The 25,285-nt window shown below is 38.1% G+C and overlaps 1 protein-coding gene across 8 annotated transcripts in view; it reads right to left on the bottom strand.

Annotated features, from left to right (window-relative positions):
- The window catches only part of ZMYM6 (zinc finger MYM-type containing 6), a 46,365-nt gene that overhangs the window by 3,689 nt on the left and 17,391 nt on the right, over positions 1-25,285 (bottom strand). For 7 of the 8 annotated variants that reach the window (XM_037996823.2, XM_037996816.2, XM_037996826.2 and 4 more), the window contains 11 exons: positions 24,717-24,891; positions 24,427-24,618; positions 22,446-22,596; positions 21,910-22,025; positions 20,774-21,052; positions 20,464-20,614; positions 18,760-18,932; positions 16,964-17,111; positions 14,823-14,963; positions 13,659-13,696; positions 1,821-1,974 (listed from right to left, as the gene is read on the bottom strand). In XM_037996823.2, the coding sequence (XP_037852751.1) occupies positions 1,821-1,974; positions 13,659-13,696; positions 14,823-14,963; positions 16,964-17,111; positions 18,760-18,932; positions 20,464-20,614; positions 20,774-21,052; positions 21,910-22,025; positions 22,446-22,596; positions 24,427-24,618; positions 24,717-24,891 (1,718 nt within the window). The remainder of the gene's footprint in view (positions 1-1,820; positions 1,975-13,658; positions 13,697-14,822; positions 14,964-16,963; positions 17,112-18,759; positions 18,933-20,463; positions 20,615-20,773; positions 21,053-21,909; positions 22,026-22,445; positions 22,597-24,426; positions 24,619-24,716; positions 24,892-25,285) is intronic. The other variant, XM_037996830.2, reaches the window with a different exon arrangement.

Genomic DNA, 25,285 nt, shown 5'->3' with positions numbered 1-25,285 from the left:
ATCTGCACATGTACCCCCTGAATAAAATAAAATAAGATAAAATAAAATAAACATAATAAAATAAAAATTGGAAAAAAAGAATCTCGATGTATATTTAAATTTACATTGATGTGGAATAATGTTTCCAATGCAATGTCAAATGAAAAAATAATTTCAATTGTTAGAAAACAATTCAAGATTTATTATTTAAAAAAGATGGAGTTTCACTCGTTGCCCAGGTTGGAGCACAATGGCGCGATCTTGGCCCACAGCAACCTCTGCCTCCCAGGTTCAAGCGATTCTCCTGCCTCAGCCTCCTGAGTAGCTGGGATTACAGTCATGTGCCACCACGCCCAGCTAATTTTGTATTTTTAGTAGAGATGGGGTTTCACCATGTTGGTTAGGCTGGTCTCAAACTCCTGACCTCAGGTGATCCGCCCATGTTGGCCTCCCAAAGTGCTGGGACTATATGCATGAGTCACCGCGTCCGACGACAATTCAATATTTAATCTAGAACTCAAAACGTAAGCACGCACGCGCACACACACACACATAGATGCCCACAGATCCTTCAGTACTCTCCATGTGTGAATGTTTTTTAATATAAATTCAAGTACAAAGAATATATTGTTTTAATAGGAATATAAATTTCCTGAGGAAGGAAAACAGGATTCTCCTTGACTTCTACCAAAATAAAGGTACCCTACATAAAAACTTACTACTTGTTGACAGACTAAGCTTTTAAATACAGCGTATTCTGTGAAGTAAAATTATTATTAAAAACAAAAATCAGGCCAGGGACAGTGGCTCATGCCTGTAATCCCAGCACTTTGGAAGGTCGAGGCAGGCAGATCACCTGAGGTCAGGAGTTCAAAACCAGCCTGGTCAAAGTGATGAAACCCCGTTTCTACTAAAAATACAAAAATTAGCCAGATGGCTGGGCGCGGTGGCTCAAGCCTGTAATTCCAGCACTTTGGGAGGCTGAGATGGGCGGATCACGAGGTCAGGAGATCGAGAGCATCCTGGCTAACACGGTGAAACCCCGTCTCTACTAAAAAAAATACAAAAAACTAGCCGGGCGAGGTAGCGGGCGCCTGTAGTCCCAGCTACTCGGGAGGCTGAGGCAGGAGAATGGCGTGAACCTAGGAGGTGGAGCTTGCAGTGAGCCAAGATTGCGCCACTGCACTCCAGCCTGGGCGACAGAGCAAGACTCCGTATCAAAAAAAAAAAAAAAATTAGCCAGGTGTGGCGGCAGGCACCTGTAATCCCAGCTGCTCAGGAGGCTGAGGCAGGAGAATCACTTGAACCCAGGAGTTATAGGGAGCCAAAATCGTGCTATTACACTCTAGCCTGGGCGACAAGAGTGAAACTCCATCTCAAAAAAAAAAAAAAAAAAAAAAAAAAAAAAAAAATCAATGCTTTAGGCACAGTAGACTATTAAAGCAATTGAAAATCTAAGGGTAGTTGGATTAAAAGTAATACTTTACAACTTTTTCAAATATAAGCTCAAACAATTTTCACGGTCACCAATACCTCAGATAAATTAGTTGTACTATTAGCAACTGACAATTGAATTTGCAGTATTTAAAAAAAAAAAACAGGTTAAATCATTAATGCTTTCAACTAAAACTATATGTTAGTAATTATAATAGCTTGTTATAATAGCTGGTTATTAGTGTTAATAATTATGAAAGCAATAAATTAAGTATTTAAAGTATGTGAGCTAAGAAAAGGAATGTTTTCACATTTAAGAATCTGTCAATTATTTTCTTTCCTTTTTTAAAAAACAAAAACAAGCCAGAAAACAAGCTTTGTACATGGGAACACACAAGGATACATACCTGTCTGACATTCTTTGTGCTGTGTATGTGGTTTGCAAGAAGTGGCCTTGGTCTGTGTGACGGGTTTGCATGATATGCCTTTGTTCTTTAAAAGCCTGGAAGGCTGGGAAGATTGGGAAGATGGAAATTTCATGGCATCTGCCTGTGTACTTTCCTAGTTAAAAGCAAATTCAGAAACCGCAGAAAGATTTTTTTTAGTATCTTATCACTGACTATAATTGCTATCAACTGAAAGTTGATATACATCAGGAGAAATACAATTCCTCTGAAAGAGTGGTTGCAATAAAAAAGTCACCTTGGAAAATACACACAGATTCCTGCTTCTCCCAATCAGCATTAGTTTAATTTACTGATTTTAAAAAATATTTATAAACTATAAATATAAAATTTATAAATATATATTTTTAAAATAAGTATGATCAAAACAATGAAAACAATTGTTAATCTTGCTGATTAGGACAATTGGCTACTCAGAAAAATTAGATCCAACCTCAGACCATACACAAAAATACATTCCACATCAATTAAAGATCTCAGAAAAAAAAAAAAAAAAAAAAACCAAAACTAAAGTCACTAGAGAACTTTCAAATAACCAGATCACAAAGTATTCTTTTCTTTTTTTTTTTTTTTTTGAGACAGAGTCTCACTCTGTCACCCAGACTGGAGTACAGTGGCACAATCTCGGCTCACTGCAACCTTCGCCTCCCAGGTTCAAGCGATTCTTGTGCCTCAGCCTCCTGAGTAGCTGGGACCACAGGTGTGCGCCACCACGCCCGGCTAATTTTTTGTATTTTTAGTAGAGACAGTGTTTCACCACGTTGGCCAGGCTGGTCTTGAACTCCTGACCTCGTGATCCACCCACCTCGGCCTCCCAAAGTGCTAGGATTACAGGCGTGAGCCACCGTGCCCGGCCGGGATCACAAAGTATTCTTAAATAAAACACAAGAGTCAATCAAAGTAGAAGGTTGATACATTTGAGTACCTCAAAATTTAAAACTGCTCAGATGATCCAGGATAATCTCCCTATTTTAAGGTTAGCTGATTAGTAACCCTAATGCCATTTGCTACCTTAATTCACCTTTGCCATGTAATGTAATATATTCACAGATTCCGTGGACAAGGACATGGACATCTTTGGAGGGGGCTACTATTCTATCTATCATAATAAAGCTCTTAAAAAGTAAATTTTTTTAATCAAAAATAAAAACTTCTGTAAACAAAGGTCTTTACAAATCAAAGTTACAGGACAAACAACAGAGAGGAAGAATGTACTTAAAACATGTGTATTCACTCAGTATTTATTTCCTGAATGTTTACTACAAGCCAGGCACTGTTCTAAGCCCTGGAGATACAGCAGAAAACAAGACAAAGTTCTGCTCTTATGAGCCTTACATTCTAGAGGAAGGCACAAACAATAAACAAGTAAAACAAATAATATATAATTCTAGGTAGTGATAAGTGCAATGAAGAAAATAAAGCAGCGTACAGGAATGGAGAGTGATGGCATGGAGGAGGGGCAATTTCAAAGTAAACATCTGAGCAGAGACCTTTTGAATTATTCAAGAGAGTAAGCCATGCAAAGGCCTAAGGTCAGAAGAGTTCAGGCAGGAAGACTATAGGTGCAAAAACCCTGAAGTGGGAGAAAGCTTGGCATGCTTTAGAAACATCAACAAGAACAAGGCTAAAAGACAGTAAGCAGCGGGAGAATGATACATTTGGAGAAGTAGGCAGAAACTAAATTGTATAGGATCTGGAAGGTCTCAGTTAAAAACAAAATTAGGATTGTATTTTAAATGTTGATGGGAAGCCATTGGAGGTTGTATTTAAATTTACTTTAAACAGAAGTAATACATGAACTCAGTGCAAAATTCAAAAGGTATGGAAGTACTGCGTTGGTGCAAAAATAACTGTCGTTTTTGCAATTAAAGTAATATATACACGAATGACTGCCATCTACCCAGACTCAATCTTGAACACAACCACTGTTCCCAGTTTCTTATACAGTTGTTCCCCTTTATCTGCTGGGAATATGTTCCAAGACCCCCAGTGGTTGCCTGAAACCAAGGATCATACCGAACCCTATATATATACACACATATGTATATATGTGTACATATATCCATAATATATCCATATAGGGATATATACATATCCATATGTATAAGATATATGTATATACTATATATGCATACATATATACATTATATATGTATATGTATATATGTATACATATATACACACACAGATATGTATGTGTGTATAATTCCAGGTAGTGATAAGTGCTAAGTGTGATATATATACACACATATATGTATATAGGGTTTAGTATGATCCATGGTTTCAGGCAACCACTATGTTGCCTGAAATATGTATACAGGGTTGTATATACATATACAATATATGTATATGTATATATGTTGTATATGTATATGTATATATGTTGTATATGTATATACATATACAATATATGTATATGTATATATGTTGTATATGTATATGTATATATGTTGTATATGTATATACATATACATACACATATGTATATGTGTATATATGTACATACACATATACGTATATGCAACATATAGGCAACATATGTGTATATATGTTGTATATAGGGTTCTATATATACACACTATATTTTTTATACATATATACCTATGATGTTTTATTTATAAATTAGGCATAGTAAGAGGTTAACAGTAACTACTAATGAAATAGAAAAATTATAGTATACTGTAATAAAAGTTACGTGAATGTACTCTCTCTCAAAATATCTTAATGTGCTGTACTCATCCTTCTTGTGACCTGATAACTGAGATGGCTACTGACTAGTGATGGGTAGTATACACAGTGTGGATATGCTAGACAAAGAGATGATTTACATCGCAGGTAGAATGGCATATTTCATCGTGCTACTCAGAATGGCACACAATTTAAAACTTATGAATTATTTCTGGAATTTTCCATTTAATATTTTCAAGCCACAGATAAGCGGTACTACTATATATCCTTCTAGAGATGGTCTATGTAATTAAACAAAGTTGCTTCTGACTACAAAGTGTAGCCTATTATTATCAAGATTCAGAATCTTGCTCTTGTCACTTAGTAAACTATCTTCGAGGTCCATTTACACAACATTGTATAAAGCTGCCTAATAACAGCTTGCATAGTATTCCATTATTAAATGTACCAAAAGTAATCTGAAGAATCCCTGATGAACATATCTAGGATGTTATAAATCTTTTACTGTTATAAACAATGCTACAATGAGTATGTACCTAAATTAATTCTACATGTGCTAGTTTATCTACAGAATAAAGTCTTAGAAGTGTTGTTGGTGGGTCCCGAATACATAATGTTAATTCTGATGGTACTGCCACATTGCTCTCCATAGACCTTACATCAAATTATGTGACCATTCTCAACAGATGTGGGCCTTTCCCAGTATCCTAGTCAATAGAGTATTACCAAACATTTTGTTATTTCTCAATAAGTGAAAAATTATTTTACTTTAGTGTAGTTAGGTATTTTTCACATGTAAGCATTATTTGTAGTCCCTCTTCGGTGAACTCTCAATTCATATTAATTACCATTTTCCTTTATCTTTTCAAAAAAAATTCTATGCATGTTTAACAGATGTGCCAAAAAATTCAAAGATTCAAATAATACACAATGAAAAAATAATTTTCCCTTTTAAAATTCTCCCCTAGTGATTCAATTATCCTTAGAGGCAACCACTATTACCCATTTATTAGTTGTCTTCCAGGGATAATCTACACATATATATAAGTGTGTGTGTATGTAGCACAAATGGCACCATGTTACACAATTTTGTGTCTTTTTTTACTTACGATATTTGAGACTCCTCTATGTGTGCATATACTGAGCTGCCACATTCTTTTTTAACAACTGTGTAATATTCCATTGTTAGGGATATATACTTCGTTCAGTTTTAACTACAGCCTCAACAAGGCCACTATGTATGCCTGGACAGCAACTCCACGTGCCAGGCCATATAAATAGGTGTGAAATTCAAAAAGGGTACATTTCAGACCCTGCCCACGTAGAGCTATTTTTTTCTAATTCACACAATAACTCAAGAGTGAATACACCACGGCCCTGACCACTGGTGAAATAATTAGGTTGTTTTCAAGCTTCTGCTACTACAAACAATGCTATGATTAAAATCTTTGTACATGCTTCATTTCATAAATGTACAAAATGTATCTGAAAGATAAATTCCTAAAAATGGAGTTCCTGGGTAAATGGTAGTTAAAATTTTAACAGGTTCTACTAAATTGCCCTCTGCAGCACTTTTATCAGTTTACACTCCTACTGGCAATAAGAATACCTTAGCAGTGTTACCCATCATTTTTCTTTGCCAATCTGATTAAACCATAGTTCTAACCATCATTTCTCTCATTTTGAAGTTAAATATCTTTGCATATGTTACTTTTGCCCACTTTCCTACCTGCATTTAAAATGATTCACAGAAGCTCCTTGGGGATTTTTTGTTTTTGTTTTTGTTTTTTGAGACAGTCTCACTCTGTCACCCAGACTCAAGTGCAGTGGCGTGATCTCAGCTCACTGCAACCTCTGCATCCCGGGATCAAGCAATTACCACCCGTGCCTTAGCCACCTGAGTGGCTGGGATTACAGGCATGTGCCAACACACCCAACTAATTTTTGTATTTTTAGTAGAGACAGGGTTTCGCCATGTTGGCCAGGCTGGTCTTGAACTCCTGCCCTAAGGAGATTTGCCCATCTCGGCCTCCCAAAGTGTTGGGATTACAGGCATGAGCCACCACACCTGGCCCATAGAAGCTCTTTACTATTTAAAAAAACTAGATTTTTGTAACATGAGTTGTATGTAACCTTTTCATTTTGTCATTTGTCTTTCGATTTTGAAATATGGTTGAATTTCCCCATTGATTCTTTTATGGCTTCTGGGTTTTGTGACATATTTAGAAAGACTTCTACACTGTTAAAATTTTTTCCTATATTTTTCTGACTACATACTTACAATTTCTTAGGTCTTTCTCCATCTGAACTTTATTTTGGTCTAAATTGTGAGGTACAAATCTATATTTTCTTCCATGTGTCTACTCAGTTGTCACAGCATTATTTATTAAATAATCCATATTTTTCCTATTGATCTGAAATGTCACCTCTATCATTACTAAATTCGTATATATTAAATATATGTTTTGGTCAGGTGCTGTGGCTCATGCCTGTAATCCCAGCACTTTGGGAGGCCGAGGTGGGTGAATCACGAGGTCAGGAGTTCAAGACTAGCTTGGCAAAGATGGTGAAACCCTGTCTCTACTAAAAATACAAAAATTAGCCGGGCATGGTGGCGCACACCTGTAATCCCAGCTACTAGGGAGGCTGAGGCAGAGAACTGCTTGAACCTGGGAGGCAGAGGTTGAAGTGAGCCAAGATCACACGACTGCACTCCAGTATGGGCGACAGGGCGAGACTCTGTCTCAAAAAAAAAAAAAAAATGTTTGGGCCTATTTCTGGATTTCTCTTCTACTGAGCTGTCTGTTCATGCACCAGTACCAACTGTTTTAACTACGCAGCTTTATATCCATAGTTTTCCTATAATTTCAGTATGTGGAAACTAGCTCTTTGCCTTCTTTATTCTTTTCAGAATTTCATTGAAGGTTTTTCAGCAGAGGAATGACATGATCTGATTTGGGTTTTTAAAAGACCATTCTGGTAACAGTGTAGAGAAAAAACTGCAAAGGACAAAAATGGAAGCAGGAAGACAGATAGGTCACTGCAATAATCCAAAAGAATGATGATGCTCAGACTAAAGAGGTGGTAATGGAGGTGGTAAGAAGTAGGGATCACTGAAGAGAAGTCTGGGGGGATAAAAGGGTTCTGTTTTAGATATATTATTTGAGATGGCTGTTAATCATCTAAGTGTAAATGTCAAGTCGGCAGCTGGATACATGAATCTGGAGCTCAAAGGTCAGGGTAAGAGAAATAAATCTAAATAAATCTAGAAGGAATCAACCACCATCTAGGTGGTATTTAAAACCACAGGACTGGGCCAAGAGAAATGGCTCACACCTGTATCCTAGCAATTTGGGAGGCTGAGGCGGGAGGATGGCTTGAGTCCAGAAGTTTGAGACCAGCATGGGCAACATAGTGAGACCTCATCTCTACTAAAAGTATACAAAGTTAGCCAGGCATGGTGGCATGCTGCTGTGGTCCCAACTACCAGAAGGCTGAGGTGGGAGGGCCTCTCAATCCCAGAAGGTGGAGGTTGCAGTGAGCTGAGATCATGCCACTGCACTCAAGACCCTGTCTCAATCAGTCGATCAATCAATAAAACCACAGGACTGCATGAGTTCACTAAAAGTAATGTAGACTGAGAAAAGGGCCAAGTATGATGTCCTGGAAGTTGAATGAAGAAAGTATTTCAAAAAAGGAGGACAGAGTAACTGTGTTAAATACAGTAAATTGACTACCAGATTTGGCAAAATAAAGACTGATGGCAATATTGACAAGAATAGTTTCAATGCAATGGTGCAGACAAAAGCCTGACTGGAGTGACCTAAGGAGAGATAACAGATAAGGAGGCAGAGGCGGCAAAAACAGGCTACCTTTAGAGGAGTTTTTCCATAAAGAGAGCAGAGGAAAGGAATAGTTGCTGGAGGGCCATGGTGTTAAAAAAGGATTATTCTCAGATAAGATGTAGGACTGCATATTTTTGTGTTGATGAAAATAATTAGTTGAAAAGGGGGAAAATCCAGATTATAGAGAGACCACCTAAAAATCATTAAGAAAAAGATAATTCAACACAAAAATGAGGAAAAATTAAAAACAGGAAATTAAAGAAAATTCAAATGACCAAAAAACAGAAATATAAGCAAACCTACTGGTAATCAGTGACACACAAAATAAGACAACAATAAGATACCACCAAGCAGATTGGAAAAAAAGTTTAAATCTGACAACATTAAATGATGGTGAGACTGTAATATATGGGTACAGTCATAACTGTTGGTAGGGATAAAAGTTGGAACAGCCCTAAAAATGAAAATGCTCTTTGACCTAACAATTCCACTCTTCCATTTCTACACATCTACACACACAGAATATACAAGGATATTCACTGGAGCAGATATTTTTATTTATTTATTTATTTATTTATTTAGAGACAGGGTCTCACTCTGTCACCCAGGCTGGAGTGTAGTGGTATGATCCTAGCTCACCGCAGCTTTGACCTACCTCCTAGGCTCAAGCAACCCTCCCACCTCAGCCTCCTGAGTAGCTGGGACTACAGGAATGCACCACCATACCCAGCTAATTTTTTGGTATTTTTTATAGAGATGAGGTTTCATCATGTTGCCCAGGCTGGTCTCAAACTCCTGGACTCAAGTGATCCTTGGCCTCCCAAAGAGCTGGGATTACAGGCGTGAGCCACCACACTTGGCCCCAGAGATTTTTTTCTTTTTTTTTTTTTTTTTTTGAGATAGGGTCTCACTCTGTCACCCAAGCTGGAGTGCAGTGGTGCAATCAAGGCTCACTACAGCCTTGAACTCCTGGATTCAGGTGATTCTCCCATCTCAGCCTCACAAGTAGCTGGGACTAGATGCACTTGCCACCACCTCGCTAATTTTTTGTATTTTCAGTACAGATGGGGTTTTGCCATGTTGTCCAGGCTGGTCTCAAACTCCTGAGCTCAAGAGATCTGTCCACCTTGGCCTCCCAAAATGCTGGGATTACAGACATGAGCTACCGTGCCTAGCTGCAAAGATTTTTAATAGTGAAAACCTGGAAATGATCTAATGTTCATCAATAGGGCAACGGATAAATAAAATGTGGTACCTACAGGCAAAATATTACTATAATCAACAGGAATGTACCAAACCTACTCAGTATCAACATAGATAGATATTTTTAAAAACAATATTAAATATTTTCCATGGATCTGTAAATACAAAGGATTACAAGACCATCTAAAAGAACATACACTAAACTCATAATAGTAGTTGCTTCCAGGGATGTAAAAAGGAGATGAACTGGTAGCAGTGATTAATTTTTTAAAAAAGAGAAAAAGGTAGGGGAAAGAAACTGAGCAAATAAACCAAATCTAACAATGGTTAATTCTGGATGGTGGGAATATCATAGAGCAGGGGTTGGCAAACTATGGCCTGTGTACCACGTCCAGCCCACCATCTGTTTTTGTAAATAAAATTTTACTGGAACATAGCCACGCTCACTCTTTCATGTATTATTTATGGCAGCTTCTGCACTACAATGGCAGAGGTGACAGAGTCTATAGTTGCAACCATAGAGCCTGCAAAGTCTAAAATATTTACTATCTAGACTTTTAAAGAAAAAGTTTGCTGAGTTTTACAGATTTTCCTCTTTGTAGTTTCTGTATTCTTCACCTTTCCCAAAAATTTAAAACCATTTAAGTAACTTGAGGGAGATTCACAACAAAGTTCTCAGAGAAACCAAGAAAATATTCTAAAACTGTCAGGTTTGTTTTTTTTCATGTTGTAAGAGCACTACATTATTTATTATTATGCTTTTTATAGACTAAAGTAAAAATATTAATCAAAACTATTCTGTAACATAGTTTAAATGACTGGTGAATTATAGAAATACTCCACATAGGGGCCGGTCACGGTGGCTCACGCCTGTAATCCCAGCACTTTGGGAGGCCAAGGCAGGTGGATCACGAGGTCAGGAGATCGAAACCATCCTGGCTAACACAGTGAAATCCTGTCTCTACTAAAAATACAAAAAATTAGCTGGGCGTAGTGGCAGGCGCCTGCAGTCCCAGCTACTCGAGAGGCTGAGGCAGGAGAATGGCGCGAACCCAGGAGGCAGAGCTTGCAGTGAGCTGAGATTGGGTCACTGCATTACAGCCTGGGGGACAGAGTGAGACTCCGTCTCAAAAAAAAAAAAAAAAACAAATACTCCACATAGGGAAAACATATATAGGGCAGCTACATGAAATATGAGGTATAGGTTCCTAAAAAAACTAAATAATTCAAAACTGACAAAATTCAAGACTAATTATCTCATATATATAGAGGAAAGAAGCATTCTCAGAGTACATAAATCTATAATTAATATAGAATGTTTTTATGAATACATGTTAATACTAATATATAATAATACATTAATATCTTGATTATACAATTGTGTGGTTAATAATTAATGTACCACACAGTGATTTATTATGTAATTTTAAAATATAATTTAATGCACAATACATAATATTCAAATAAATACCAAGTTAACTTAATGACAGTTCATTATCTAATGTGGTATGCTGCTTGAAAATAATTAAGGAGAAATTACTATCATCTTCCAATAACACAAATAATGAGAGGGTTACGAGACACTAAATTAGGACAAGCTATCTCTCCACATTTCAGTGAAGGCTGGTCTGATTCCTTGGAAGACTTTTGCTAAAGAATGAATCTAATGTAGCTTGAGAGTTTTTCTTTCTCTTTTTTTTTCACTGAGGATTTCTTGGTATGCAGACACATTTTTCATCTTTAGATTTGCCACCACGAACAGCAATCCACATTTAGCTCACCTTCAAAAATAGTAATTGCTGCTGAAATATGGTCAAAAGCCTATGGCAGTCACTTTACTGTCAGTTGTGCCCAAGGCCCGGCTTGACTGCTAGGACCCTCTTCCAGCTGCTTTTATTTTTCTAATTCTAGCAAGACTTCCTTTATTAATCCATGGGGAACAACCCAAGCAAATATTCAATATCCTCTTCAGGAACTCTATGCAAATCTACCTTCTGTTCTACTTGCACAGATTCCTTATTAGCAGGTGTTATGTTGTTATGTTGTCTTCCAAGTTAAAGCCTCTTTAAATTATGGTAAGGCTGAAATGTTTTGATAGCTTTGGAGTTAGCAGATACAGTTTGCCGGCTCATTTTTATATTCCTAAAACCTTGGTGAGCTTTAAAATTGGAGAGCCAGCCATGACTTGTAGTAAACCTTTTGTCTCATTGTCACCTCTTTTCAAATCAAAATCAGAATACTCATGCCTTAGCATAGATGACAGATTGCCCTCAGGGGTGCATTATGGCAGCATTGATCTTGCAACTTGTGTTACCAGAACTTTTTCCATTTATTCCATTATCAATGCCTGGTTATAATTTTTGTGAACTAAGAGGCATACCTGCTTTAATACTGCTTTCGGTTTTTTGAGCACTACCACTAATATTCTGCAGGGTACACTCTCCTAAATTAATAGCATGAGATATCACAGCAGTGGTTTGGTCATCTTCATAGATTTTTTTTATCACATCTAACTTTTGTTCTAAAGTTATTAAATTTGGGGCACATTTTTTAGCACTAGCACCACCACTTAATATAATGGCATTTATATTATATGATATGATATGAAAAAGAGTTTTAATTATCTCAAGAGCAAATTTAAGACAGCAACACAAGCTGGGCGCCATCGGCTCATGCCTGTAATCACAACAGCTTGGAGGCTGAGGTGGGAGGATCACTTGAGGCTAGGAGTTTGAGACTAGCCTGGGCAACATAGCAAGACTGAGACCCTATCTCAACAAAAGAAAAAAACAAAATAAGCTGGGCGTGGTGGCAGACACCTGTGGTTCTAGCTCCTCAGGAGGCTGAGGTAGGGGATTGCTTGAGCCCAGGATTTCAAGGTTGCAGTGAGCTACGATCATGCCACTGCACTCCAGCCTGGGCAACAAAGCAAGACCCTGTCTCAAAAGAAAAAAAAAAAAAAAGGCATAACAGTCATCAAAAACATTAACCCAAGAACTGATACAGTATCATGTGATACTAATAAAGAATGATGGGAATTTTGTTTTCCTGCTAAAGTGATGCTGATACAAGGCAACAATGCCATAATTTGCAGTCAGCCTGCCAGACTTGAAAGTATGCATTTCTTGAACATTTCTTTTAATTTTGAGAAGTCTCACAATATTTCAAATTTGAGACATAAAGTGAAAGTCTAAATGTATTTTTACTTTGCACTATTTTCAGTCTCACATAATTCAAAGTTGCATAAAACAGGACTACACTGAACTTTCGAAACTTAAAAGGAAAATACTTGAATATAGTAAAAGAGAAAAATAATGTAGTTTTGTTATTTCCAACCAAGTAGAATTAACAAGAATTTAAATAAATTAAAGAACCTGAATATAAATAATAAAATAAATCAAGAATGCATTCTTACTAATGATCTAAGATTAAATTGTAAGATTCAAAACAAAAGCGCACAATATATCACTCCACTTTTTTTTTTTTTTTTTTTTTTTTGAGACGGAGTCTCGCTCTGTCGCCCAGGTTGGAGTGCAGTGGCCGGATCTCGGCTCACTACAAGCTCCGCCTCCCGGGTTTACGCCATTCTCCTGCCTCAGCCTCCCAAGTAGCTGGGACTACAGGCACCCACCACCTCGCCCGGCTAGTTTTTTGTATTTTTTAGTAGAGACGGGGTTTCACCGTGTTAGCCAGGATGGTCTCGATCTCCTGACCTCGTGATCTGCCCGTCTCGGCCTCCCAAAGTGCTGGGATTACAGGCTTGAGCCACCGCGCCCGGCTATCACTCCACTTTTTTAAAGACTAAGCTTGCCACTATGAACAGCAATCCACGTTTACATCATCTTCAAAAACAGTAACTGCTGCTGAAATATGGTCAAAAGCCTATGCCAGTCACTTTACTGTTAGTTGTGCCCAAGACCTAGATTAATGACTAGGACCCTCTTCCAGCAAAAAGAAAAGTATTCAGATATATTAGAATGCTATATCCAAAGTGAAAATAAGCCCAAGTGGCATTATCAAGAAAAGTATTAACAATCAAACTCACATCTTGAATGATCTTTGCTGCCTCTTTAGAAACTGCACCTGTTGTAAATTAAAATAAACATTATTATCCTTAGAATATACAGAAGTAAACACTGAAACTGAGAAGTTACTTTCCTCCCATTAAGCTGGGCTAGAGTCTAAACCAGAATTTCTCAGAAACATGGTACAAGGAAACTGCATCAGTATCACCCAGGGTGCTTAATATTGGTAAGGACTCATGGGCCCCAACCCCATCCAACTGTATTAGAATCTCTGGCAGTAAAGGAGTAGGAATATTAAAATAATTTGGGCTCCTAAAAAAATATCACTTCCTGGGGAGTGTCTCTGAACCTTCTATGGCTCAAGAGCCTGCCTGATTGAAAAAAAAAAAAAGAAAAAAAATTAGCCCAGTGTGGTGGCCTGTAATCCCAGCACTTTGGGAGGCCAAGGTGGGAAGCCAGGAGCTCCAGACCAGCCTGGTCAACATGGTGAAACCCCGTCTCTACCAAAAATATAAAATTATCTGGGTGTGGTGGCAGGCACTTGTAAACCCAGCTACTCAAGAGGCTGAGACAGAAGAATTGCTTGAACCTGGGAGGCAGAGGTTGCAGTGAGCCCAGATTGCACCACTGCACTCCAGCCTGGGTGACAGAGTGAGACTCCATCTCAAAAAAAAAAATTAAAAATTGAAAAAACAAAAATAAAGACACTTCCTTTCCCATCTACACCACCTTGCTTGCTACCCACTCCCCTGAGGCGGGGGTGGGGGGATGGTGGGAGGGGGTGCATGTTCCCCTACATCTCATAAAGAAAGGTATTACCAGTAAGAACTACTGGCCAATGGCTCACACCTGTAATCCCAGCACTTTGGGAGGCCAAGGCAGGTAGACCACCTGAGGTCAGGAGTTTGAGATCAGCCTAGCCAACGTGGTGAAATCCCGTCTCTACTAAAAATACCAAAATAGCTGGGCATGGTGGCAGGTGCCTGTAATCCCAGCTATTCGGGAGGCTGAGGCAGGAGAACTGCTTGAGCCCAGGAGGCAGTGGTTGCAGTGAGTTGAGATCGCACTATTGCACTTCAGCCTGAGCAACAAGAGTGAAACTCTGTCTCAAAAAAAGAGAACTACTTAGGCTAGACAACACTCACTTCTATGGCTTAGCCAAATGTCATTATATCAAGTCATACCTTTTAAAACACTGTTAGTGTTCCCTGTAGATAAGGCAGCAGGTATTTTTGCCAATGACACCACACTGGTTATAACTGGTGTTGTATCTGTCCTTGCAGAAGGGAGCTCCATCACAGCAGTTTTCGCTTTAGAAATATTTACTGATTAAAATAAAAAGTTAAGACCTGGAATAAGCAAAAGGGTCTCTCCCTCATACACACTCATACTCACACACAAAACCCTGTTTAGTAACTAGGTTTTCAAGAAGCAATACAAATATCTGATTCTATGTAATGTTAGGTTGGGTGACTCTGGTCAGATTAGTGTTCATTAGGACTTAAAGAGAGTCCAATTCTATAAAATTATAAACCTCAAATGACATTTAACAGGTAGAAATACAGGTGTTGGATACAGTGGCACCAGCCTGTAATCGCAGCTACTTGGGAGGCTGAGACAGGAGGATCACTTAAGACCAGGAGTTCAAGACTAACCTGGGCAACATAGCAAAACCTAGTCTCAACAACAACAACAACAACAACAACAACAAAAAGGTATTAGCTTCAGGATTCACTGGGCTGTTCTATTAGTAACTATTAAAACTCCTAGACCTAAGCGTGCATCAAAAAAAAACTTAACATGACAATTTTTATAAATAAGTTAATGAGGGAGCTGTCCAACCCCATAATACTGGTTTTCTTAACCCATATTATAAAATGAATATTCTACTACCAACTTGACTGGTTCTGGGGAATGGAAGGCTAACACAAAAGATTAGCACAAGGCACTTATGATTAAGGTAATCATTAATAAGGCTGCAAAGGTAGGCAATGGCCAGACTGCAAGGAGTCAAAGCTCTGTCAATTAGGTAGCACTCCAGACTTTGATCAGAGAACATAATACCAAGCGGCTTTTTTTCTACTGAGAGGGAGAATATTGTTCTATTGCCCAGGCTGGAGTGCCATGGTGTGATCTTGGCTCACTGTAACCTCCATCTCTCAGGTTCCAGTAATTCTCATGCCTCAGCCTCCTGAGTAGCTGAGATTACAGGCACACACCACTACACCTGGCTAATTTTTGCATTTTTAGTAGAGATGGGGTTTCACCACGATTACCAATCTGGTCTCGAACTCCTTGCCTCAAGTAATTTGCCTGTCTCAGCCTTCCACAGTGCTGGGATTACAGGTGCGAGCTACCGCACCCAGCTACCAAATGTTTTTAATCTAATACTGAGAAAGAAATATTTAGGAGAGCTACTTTATGAATACACCATGGATCTATCTACTCACCTGAATATTCTGACCACATTAGCTGTCCTACTTGCAAAATTATTTTATTCTTAGCCAGGATCAACTTTGCTACCCATGTAGAACCGGTCTACTTTGTATTTTCTGAGATAATTAACGTGTTGTTCTTTTCTTCTTGCCTATAAGCAAGCTCTGAATCAAATTTTACACTAGTCACAGCAACTGTATTAACTATACTCTCCTTTTGTTTGCCCTGATTTTCTATTTTTATTTCTGGTTTATTAACTAAATAGTATATATCCCTAGTTCAAGTTATTTATGGACAGATACATTCAATCAAAAGCAATCAAATACAAGTTTCCGGCCGGGCGTGGTGGCTCACACTTGTAATCCCAGCACTTTGGGAGGCTGAGGCGGGTGGATCACGAGGTCAGGAGATCGAGACCATCCTGGCTGACACGGTGAAACCCCGTCTCTACTAAAAATACAAAAAAATTAGCCGGGCGTGGTGGCTGGCGCCTGTAGTCCCAGCTACTCGGAGGCTGAGGCAGGAGAATGGTGTGAACCCAGGAGGCGGAGCTTGCAGAGAGCCGAGATTGCGCCACTGCACTCCAGCCTGGGCGACAGAGCAAGACTCAGTCTCAAAAAAACAACAACAACAAAAAAAACAAGTTTCTTATAAAAATTAGTGCAGATACATTATCGGCCTTTTGCTGTGCTTGACTATCAGTGCAAAAAGTATTAGAATCACTTTTCCCTCAAGGGGAAATCTTAAAGACTTCTTAAAGAAAAATTTAAGGAAATTCAGGCTATTTGAATCCAGTGAAATTTTGTTTTTATTATATTATTTATAACTGTGTGTGCTGATAGTGTCCTAGCACTGACATAAAAATCCCATTAGCTAAGTTTAATTTTACCTTTATTTTGTGGAAGAGAGTCATTCATAATTTGCTGATGACAAAACTCCAAGACACAAAATAGGTTACAGAAATGTTTAATGTTGCCTCGCCACTTTATGGACTCACTTAGTTTACCCTGTCGTTTACAACCATCACACTTGGCCATCTGAGAAAGAAACATTGGACAAGATAGGCTTAAAACTATAAAATAATGAAAAGATAACATTAATCATAAAAAGAGGCACTATGAACACAGGATATATGAGTCAGTTGAGACTACAAAATGTAAGGTTCTTACCTTAAAATACTGATTTTATTTAATTCTTTGTTTTATATAGATGCCCTAAATCAAGATAATATAAAAATTGTGGCCAGGCATGGCAGCTCACATCTGTAATCCCAGCATTTTGGGAGGCCGAGGCAGGCGGATCACAAAGTCAGGAGTTCAAGACCAGCCTGACCAACATGATGAAACCCCATCTCTACTAAAAATACAAAAATTAGCCAGGCGCGGTGGCACACGCCTATAATCCCAGCTACTCAGAAGGCTGAAGCAGGAGAATTGCTTGAACCCGGGAGGCAGAGGTTGCAGTGAGCCAAGATCACATCACTGCACTCCATCCTGGGCGACAGAGTGAGACTCTGTCTCAACAAAACAAAACAAAACAAAAAAAGGCTCTTATTTTCAAAATTACCAATAAGGGAGTCAAAAGATAGGTTCATAACTGGGCGTGGTGGTGCGCACCTTTCCCGGTTACTCGGGAGCCTGAGGCAGGAGAATCGCTTGAACCCAGGAGGCGGAGGCTACAGGGAGCCAACATCACCCACTGATCACGCCACTGCACACCACCCTGAGCAACAGAACAAGGTTCTGTCTGGCAGTGGGGTGGGGGGTGGGCAGCGTGGGGTGGGGGAAGAAAAGATACACAATTTAAAAAATAATTAAAAATAAATAAAGATAGGTTCAACTTTAAAAAAATTAAGCAGCAGCTTACAGCAGTTGATATAATATGGGCTTTGGAGTCATAAAGGTTTTGATTCATTCAGCAAATATTTAATTAGACATCCTTTGTCTTAAGCACTGTGATTGGCCCTATATAGTATCATGAAAAATAGATTACCCTCCCTCAACAATAAAATTCTATTTTGGGGGTGAGGTAGACAAGCAAACAGTGATTTCACCAGAGTGTTATAGATGCTGTCTTCCTGTCCCCTATCAGCTTCCTCAAGAGCATATTACTTAACTTCCCTGGACCTCTCTCCTTTTTCTTATTTATAAAATGGCAATAATATTCTTAGCTCTTGGGACTATGGTAGGATTAAATGAAATGACACTTACGGAGCACCAGACATGTATTAGTGGTTCAATTAACTGCAGCTACCATTGTTAGCCTTTCAAAAAGTTAATCTTTTTTAAAATGAGGTAGGAATAGTTGCCAGCTATTGTCCTTTGACCTATGAAGTGAGACAAGGTCTGACTTCAAATTCCTCAGAGTAACCTGAATGAGAGAGCCACTTCAGGCAACATTATGTGAAGTTCTAACCTGAAAGAAGTCAAATAAGGGCAATGTGCCTTATAAGAAGGCAAAAATAAAAGGAACATATCCAATTAACAACAAACTCTGCAGAAATCCTATACTTTTTATCCCAAAGAGTTCATGTTTATATTCAACTGAATTTTTGTTATAGCCCATAACTTATTTTATCCAGTGCTAAACACCAAATTTTTCTTGACATAATTTGAATATATTTTAAATAGAAAACAATTTGCACTGATTTCAGAAAGCCAAAAAAAAGTATATTATCACCTTTACCTGATAAAACAGAACCGTAAATTTGGACATACAATCTTCACAACAAAACTCTTCTAACTTGCCCTCCAATCGGTTTTCTACCAAATTTGGGGATGTCTGTGAACAATAGCTGCACATCTTACAGTAGTTTCCCCATCGTTCTCCAAAGTCACGGGCAGATAGGAATTTGCAAACTGAGGATCAGAGGGATGAAAGGAAGAAAGATCAAATTTACCTGAGGAGGTATAAGAAGTTTCTGTGGTCTCAGACATAAAACTTTAAGAAAATTTCTAATACACAATTATTTGCCTCTAGATTACAAGACAGTCTCTATATTTACAAACCAAACTTATACCACCTTTTATTTCATTTTATTTTATTTTTTGAGACAGAGTCTCACTCATTTTTCCCAGGCTGGAGGGCAGTGGCATGATCTCAGCTCACTGCAACTTCTGCCTCCCGGGTTCAAGTGATTCTCCTGCCTCAGCCTCCTGAGTAGAGTAGCTGGGATTACAGGCGACTGCCACTACACCCAGCTAATTTTTATATTTTTAGTAGAGACAGCATTTCGCCATGTTGGCCAGGCTGTTCTAGAACTCCTGACCTCAGGTGATCTGGCTCACCTCAGCCTCCCAAAATGCTGGGATTATAGGCGTGAGCCACTGCGCCTGGCCCCCACCTTTTAAATATACTCTAAATATTAGGCCATTTATATTCAGAAATATCAGAAGTATAAAAGTTTTTTAAGCCAAGAAGCAGCAACTATTTAAGCTCTTCTTTACAAATGAGTGCGAGAACAAAAAGATCTCTGATGTCATAGTTAAACTTATAAAGAGATAAAGAGATTTTCTTTATTAATACCACTGATCTAATCATTTTTACAGTTTTTTATTGCAATTATTGCAACATTTAAAAAGACTGACTTTCGTCCATGCACAGTCGCTCACGCCTGTAATCGCAGCACTTTGGGAGGCCGAGGCAGGAGTATCACCTGAGCTCAGGAATTCAAGACCAGTCTGGACAACATGGTGAAACCCCGTCTTTACAAAAAATAAAAAAAATTAGCCAGGCATGGTGGCATGCTCTTGTAGCTTCAGCTACTTGGGAGGCTGAAGTGGGAGGATCCCTTAAACCAGGGAGGCGGAGATAGCAGTAAGCCAAGATCATGCCACCACACTCCAGCCTGAGTGACAGGGCAAGACCTTGTCTCAAAAAAATAAATAAATAAAAATAATAAATAAAAAGATTGACTTTAAAGGGAATTAACTATAAACACAATTCAAAAAAACTTTTTTTTTTTTTTTTGAGACAGTGTTTCACTCTTGTCGCCCAAGCTAAAGTGTAATGGCGTGATACCGGCGCACTGCAACCTCTGCCTCCGAGGTTCAAGCAATTCTCCTGCCTCAGGCTGCCAAGCAGCTAGGATTACACGTGTGCGCCACCATGCCCAGCTAATTTTGTATAGAGATGGGGTTTTTTAATAGAGATGGGGTTTCACCATGTTGGTCAGGCTGGTCTTGAACTCCCAACCTCAAGTGATCCACCCGCCTCAGCCTCCCGAAGTGCTGGGATTACAGGCGTAAGCCACAGTGCCAGGCCTCCAAAATACTTCTAATTATACCTCATAAGACAAAAAGAATGTGAAAACTAATCGTGGCTTAATTGCCCAAGTCATCATGAATTATAACAACCCATGCTCTGTGGATAAACCAACTTTGTCTTTACCTTCACTACAGAATGGCTTGTCAACCCCTGAGAATCGCACAGTCTCCTTTATAATTTTCTGCAGTTTACAGTAGTCACACATTGCCACAACTTTATTTTTCTTCTTGTATTCATCAGAGCAATTCTTGCCACAAAACAGAAACATTTTACCCTGCAGAAAAACAAGAGTCATTAAGAGCTAACTAAACAGTTGCTTTATCTTTAAGAAGTCCTTTTCATGTCAAAGCAAACTGAGTGTTCAAAATTGAAAACACAAAAGTGTTTCCACTGGATAAATTTATATTCAATCCCTTTCATGATCTCTCTTTACCTTGTAGAAAAGAAGTTCTGGTTTTGTGGCAAACAGATGATTACAGTGCTGACACTTGAGTTTAACAACTGTATGGGTTAAAGCAACTTGCTGGGATTGTTCAGCAAGAGGTTGGAGGCTGGCTGCAGCAGAGCCACGGATGGAGCTGGGGGAAACGGCAGAGGTGTTACCTCCTCCTGTTGACACTGCTGACCTGGAGGAGGGCGGGCTTACAACCACTTGGCCCTGAGACAGGGGCATCGCTGAAGAGTTTGTTCCTTTTGGCTTGTTAAATACATTCTGAATGAAAACAAATAAGGTAAAGATTTTATCAAGTGAGAAGTAAGATAACTTGGTACTTTTCATTTCCTCACTTTAATAAATCAAGTCCTCCACAAACGTTTTTTAAAATTTTCTACGTCACCGAAAGAGTTTAAATGGCATACTTCCACAATAAAAGGACTGAGAAATACAACATTAAAAGGTCAAGGACTGGAATTCAGGCTTTCCTGACAAAGACCTCTAATGTATGCCTCTAATAAATTAGAGCAGACTTCTCCTTCCCCCCAAAACCTCCCCCTACCTGCACTCCCATTATCAACCAGCTTCTGATGGCTATTAAGACACAACAGCCACCAACAGTCTCTTTCTCCCTAATGCCAGGGATACTGCATCAGGCATGCTCCTACCCCGGAGATTACTAAACTCTACTCTGTGTGTGTATCGCAGAGAGGGAGGAGAAAATGGGACAAGTGGATGCTTACAATTCCATGCCAGGAGTCACTAGGTATCTGACCCAGGATGAGAGAGGAAGGGGCATGTGAATCCCATCAGGCTACTGTTCTTCACCATACCACCTACCCAAACCATAATCCTAGCTTCCATCTTTGGGAAGGGGAGAGACCCAAGGGAGAAAGTGGGAGGGAATGACAGTTTAGGCAAGGATCCTAAATAAAGAAGAAATTGCTAAGACCCAATATCTGGGTTCAGATATTTTATAGAAATGACCTGGTTGGGACCCTGGATGAAACAAAACAAATTTTTTCTTTTTAATTCAAATTTAAATTTTCATAAGAACAGGCCTTCAGCAGTTAACACTGTGCCACAGATCAATGCCTAAGAGAATCACATGCATGATGTGCTATCTTAGATCATACCTGGAAAGCGACCACACAACTGGAGCTGCAGAAGCTGTATATAGTTCCATTTGACATGGCTAGGTGATACTGAGGGATTGCTGAGGTTTTACAACTATGACACGAAACCTGGACACCTTGATGACAAAAAATAAAAAACAATGATTAAGTTATACCAATGAAGAAACAATACAAAAATGTATTGGGAGAATGAAAAAATTAAATAATAATATACCAAAAAAATCAAGGAACTTACAAAAATCTGAAATCTAACTACAACTAACCTCTATTAAGTCCCACTTAGACAAAAACTAACTTGGAAATTTTAAGTGTTTTTTCTTTCTTCTCACATATGAAACTATAAAATACTGTATATATTGCAACCAAGAAAATCAGTGAAAAACTATTTTCACATACAAGTCAGTTATTTAAAAGTCAATCTTGGGTCTTTATTTAACTAACGAGATAAATTTAGCTTGTAACAAAATCAAAGAAAAGCAGTTACATTTTTCTTCAACAGTTATTAAATATATAAATTTATCAAATTTAAACATTACCTGAAGAAGTAACAGTCTTAACTCTGTAAGCAGATAAGCAATTAATAGAGCAGAAAAGCTCTGTTTTTCCTGAATCATTTGTAGTCTCAATCATTTCAGCTGAGGGCCTCAATGACTTCCCCAGGGCATATGGAGGAATCTGGGCTGAATTCTATTAAAATAAAAGAACATTAGATACCTAGTACAAGCATACGTATTTACATATTGTTCAAAAAACTAAAAAGAAAAGCTACCTACAACCACAGCTCTTGGTTGAAATATTTGAGCATGATGATGAAACCACACTATTGGGAGGTGGGAAAATAAGTTCTTCCAGACAGTAATAAAATAGAAACTGAAGAAAATTAGTAACTACTCAGATAGAGATCTTAGCAAACAAAACACATTAATTCAAACACAAGTAATGAATTAGGTAATCATTACATAAACTTTTTCATCACCAATAACCAGAGAAGACCAGCAAATCCATGAACCAAAGGGCCATTCTTGGTATAGTCTTGTACATCAATCTAGAAGAGTCTACCACCTTTAAAGTTACTTAATTTGTGAGATTCTTCAGCAGGAGATAGAAATGATACTTAATGTATATTAATAGAGATCCTACAGAACTATCTATTTTTCAAGCTGAGTTTCATAATAAAATCTGCTCATAAGTTTATTCATGTTTTAAGAAATAATAAAAATAGCTACCATTTACATAACCAATACTATAACTTACTGAATGCGTATCATGAGCCAGGCCCCACGCTAAGCAACTGATATATAGTGTGTCACAGAATCCTTTTAACAACAGAGTGAGGTGCTCTCAAAAATTACATTAACAAAAAGTTCAAATTAACTTTAATTAAATTAACAGATGAGCAGAAGAAGTAGGAAATTAAACTCATTTCATCAGGCTCCAAAGTTCAGGCTCCTAACCACTAAACTACCCTGTCAGTGACACATTATACGGTCTCTCAATATGAAAGGAAATTGTAGGAAAATATAAATTCTGAGGTTTCACGACATAATCTTCCTAGTAAAAAGACAGAGCACAATACTAGTAACAAAATTAGAAATGGAACTCATTTTGGGATCATATATAAAATAACATGGATTCTTTTCCTGTGAAAGTAGTAACCAGACTGCCAAAAATGGCAATTCTTAAAAAAAGAGATTATTTTCAGTGATGAATGTCCATATGTCCATTACCAACTGCTCAGAGGAAGTAACAAATCAAACTTGCTAACTGAAAAAAACGTTTAATTATCATTTACAAGATACATCTTTACATCTTTAAGAAAAACTTTTTAAAACCACAAATCAGTAATAATTAAATTGACACAAGGTGATATATTTAGTAACAAGCTTACCGCATTATTCATTACAATAAATAAAATTACTTGAAGTATTCTCATAAGACAGTGTTGACCAAATAATTACAATTCATTCCCAAACACATTTTAAAATGAAAAAGACAAGCTTTGTTTAGATTCACTGATTTTATCATCTTAACTCTTGCTTATGGCTTATTTATAATATGGTTTTCTTGCTATCAATACATCACAAAATATTTCATGCTCAAAGAAAATCATGAAATTACATTTGAGGCCGGGACATGGTTACTCAAGCCTGTAATCCCAGCACTTTGGGAGGCTGAGGTGGGTGGATGGCTTGAGCTCAGGAGTTCAAGACCGGCCTGAGCAACATGGCAAAACCCCATCTTGATTTAAAAAAAAAAGAAAGAAAAGAAAAGAAAAGAAATCTCATTTGTGAATTCTTAGCTATGAAGGGAGCCTTTAAAAAGGGACTTATTTTACCTATATCAACTTACCATCACAATCATCCCTCACACCATCAGAATATATCTCATTTTCTAGAAGGGAAATCACATATCAGGATGGACTAATGGAAGGAGCTCACTCTCATTTTGTAGTTCATCCCTGTGCAGCCAAATCAGAAGAAGTGGGCCTAACTACATGCAACAAATAGATATTCATACCTGCTTGTATGCCGTGACACTTGTTGAACTAAAAACCTTCTGGGACTGGCAAGGACCAGAGCTACTATAGCAATAGCTCCCACAGTTCTCACAACAGTTCATGGTGAGGTTGTTTGTAGAGTGAAATTTTGAAAAACAGGCATCACTACAAAGACCATGTACCACATTTTGATATTTAACTTCAAATCGAGTCTAGGAAATAAACATACACACACATACACAAAATAAGCAGAGCCAGCTAAAAAAAATCTCTTTGAGCAGAATCCCTATAAAAGTAAAATGTAACTTACATCAGCATTCTTCTGACACATACTGCACTTAGTTGAAATGCTTTTGGTATATATGGTAACAACAGGTTTTTTCTTTAGCTCATAAGACGACAAGCATGATTGGCTGCAGAAATCTTTGCTAGGAGAGGAATTCTCAAAGCGAGTTGTGATCACATCCTTAGGATTTAAAATGTCTCTAAAAATAAATAACAAAGGTAAAAATGAAATGTATTCTTCACAATTGTAACTTCCTCCTCTTTGTGAGCTGAAATAACACTTACTAACGGCAGGTATTGTATGGTAGAAAAAGGATAAGGTGTCTGCAAACCTTGGTTTGATGATGAGTTCTGCTATTTATCAGGTGAGTGACAATGAATGATGTAATTACTATCTCAATTTCCTCATGTATAAAATGGGGTTTATAATACCTAATTCATAAATTTGTCAAGAGCGAATTCTATTTAAAATATAACCAGCCAGGGCTGGGCATGGTGGCTCACGCTTATAATCCCAGCACTTTGGGAGGCCGAGGTGGGCGGATCATGAGGTCAGGAGTTCAAGAGCAGCCTGGCCAACACAGTGAAACCCCG

The sequence above is a fragment of the Chlorocebus sabaeus genome, chromosome 20, assembly GCF_047675955.1.
Source record: "Chlorocebus sabaeus isolate Y175 chromosome 20, mChlSab1.0.hap1, whole genome shotgun sequence".
Classification (NCBI taxonomy): Eukaryota; Metazoa; Chordata; class Mammalia; order Primates; family Cercopithecidae; genus Chlorocebus; species Chlorocebus sabaeus.
Note: the sequence above shows the minus strand (reverse complement) of the source record. Positions and strands in the feature narration are given on the sequence as shown.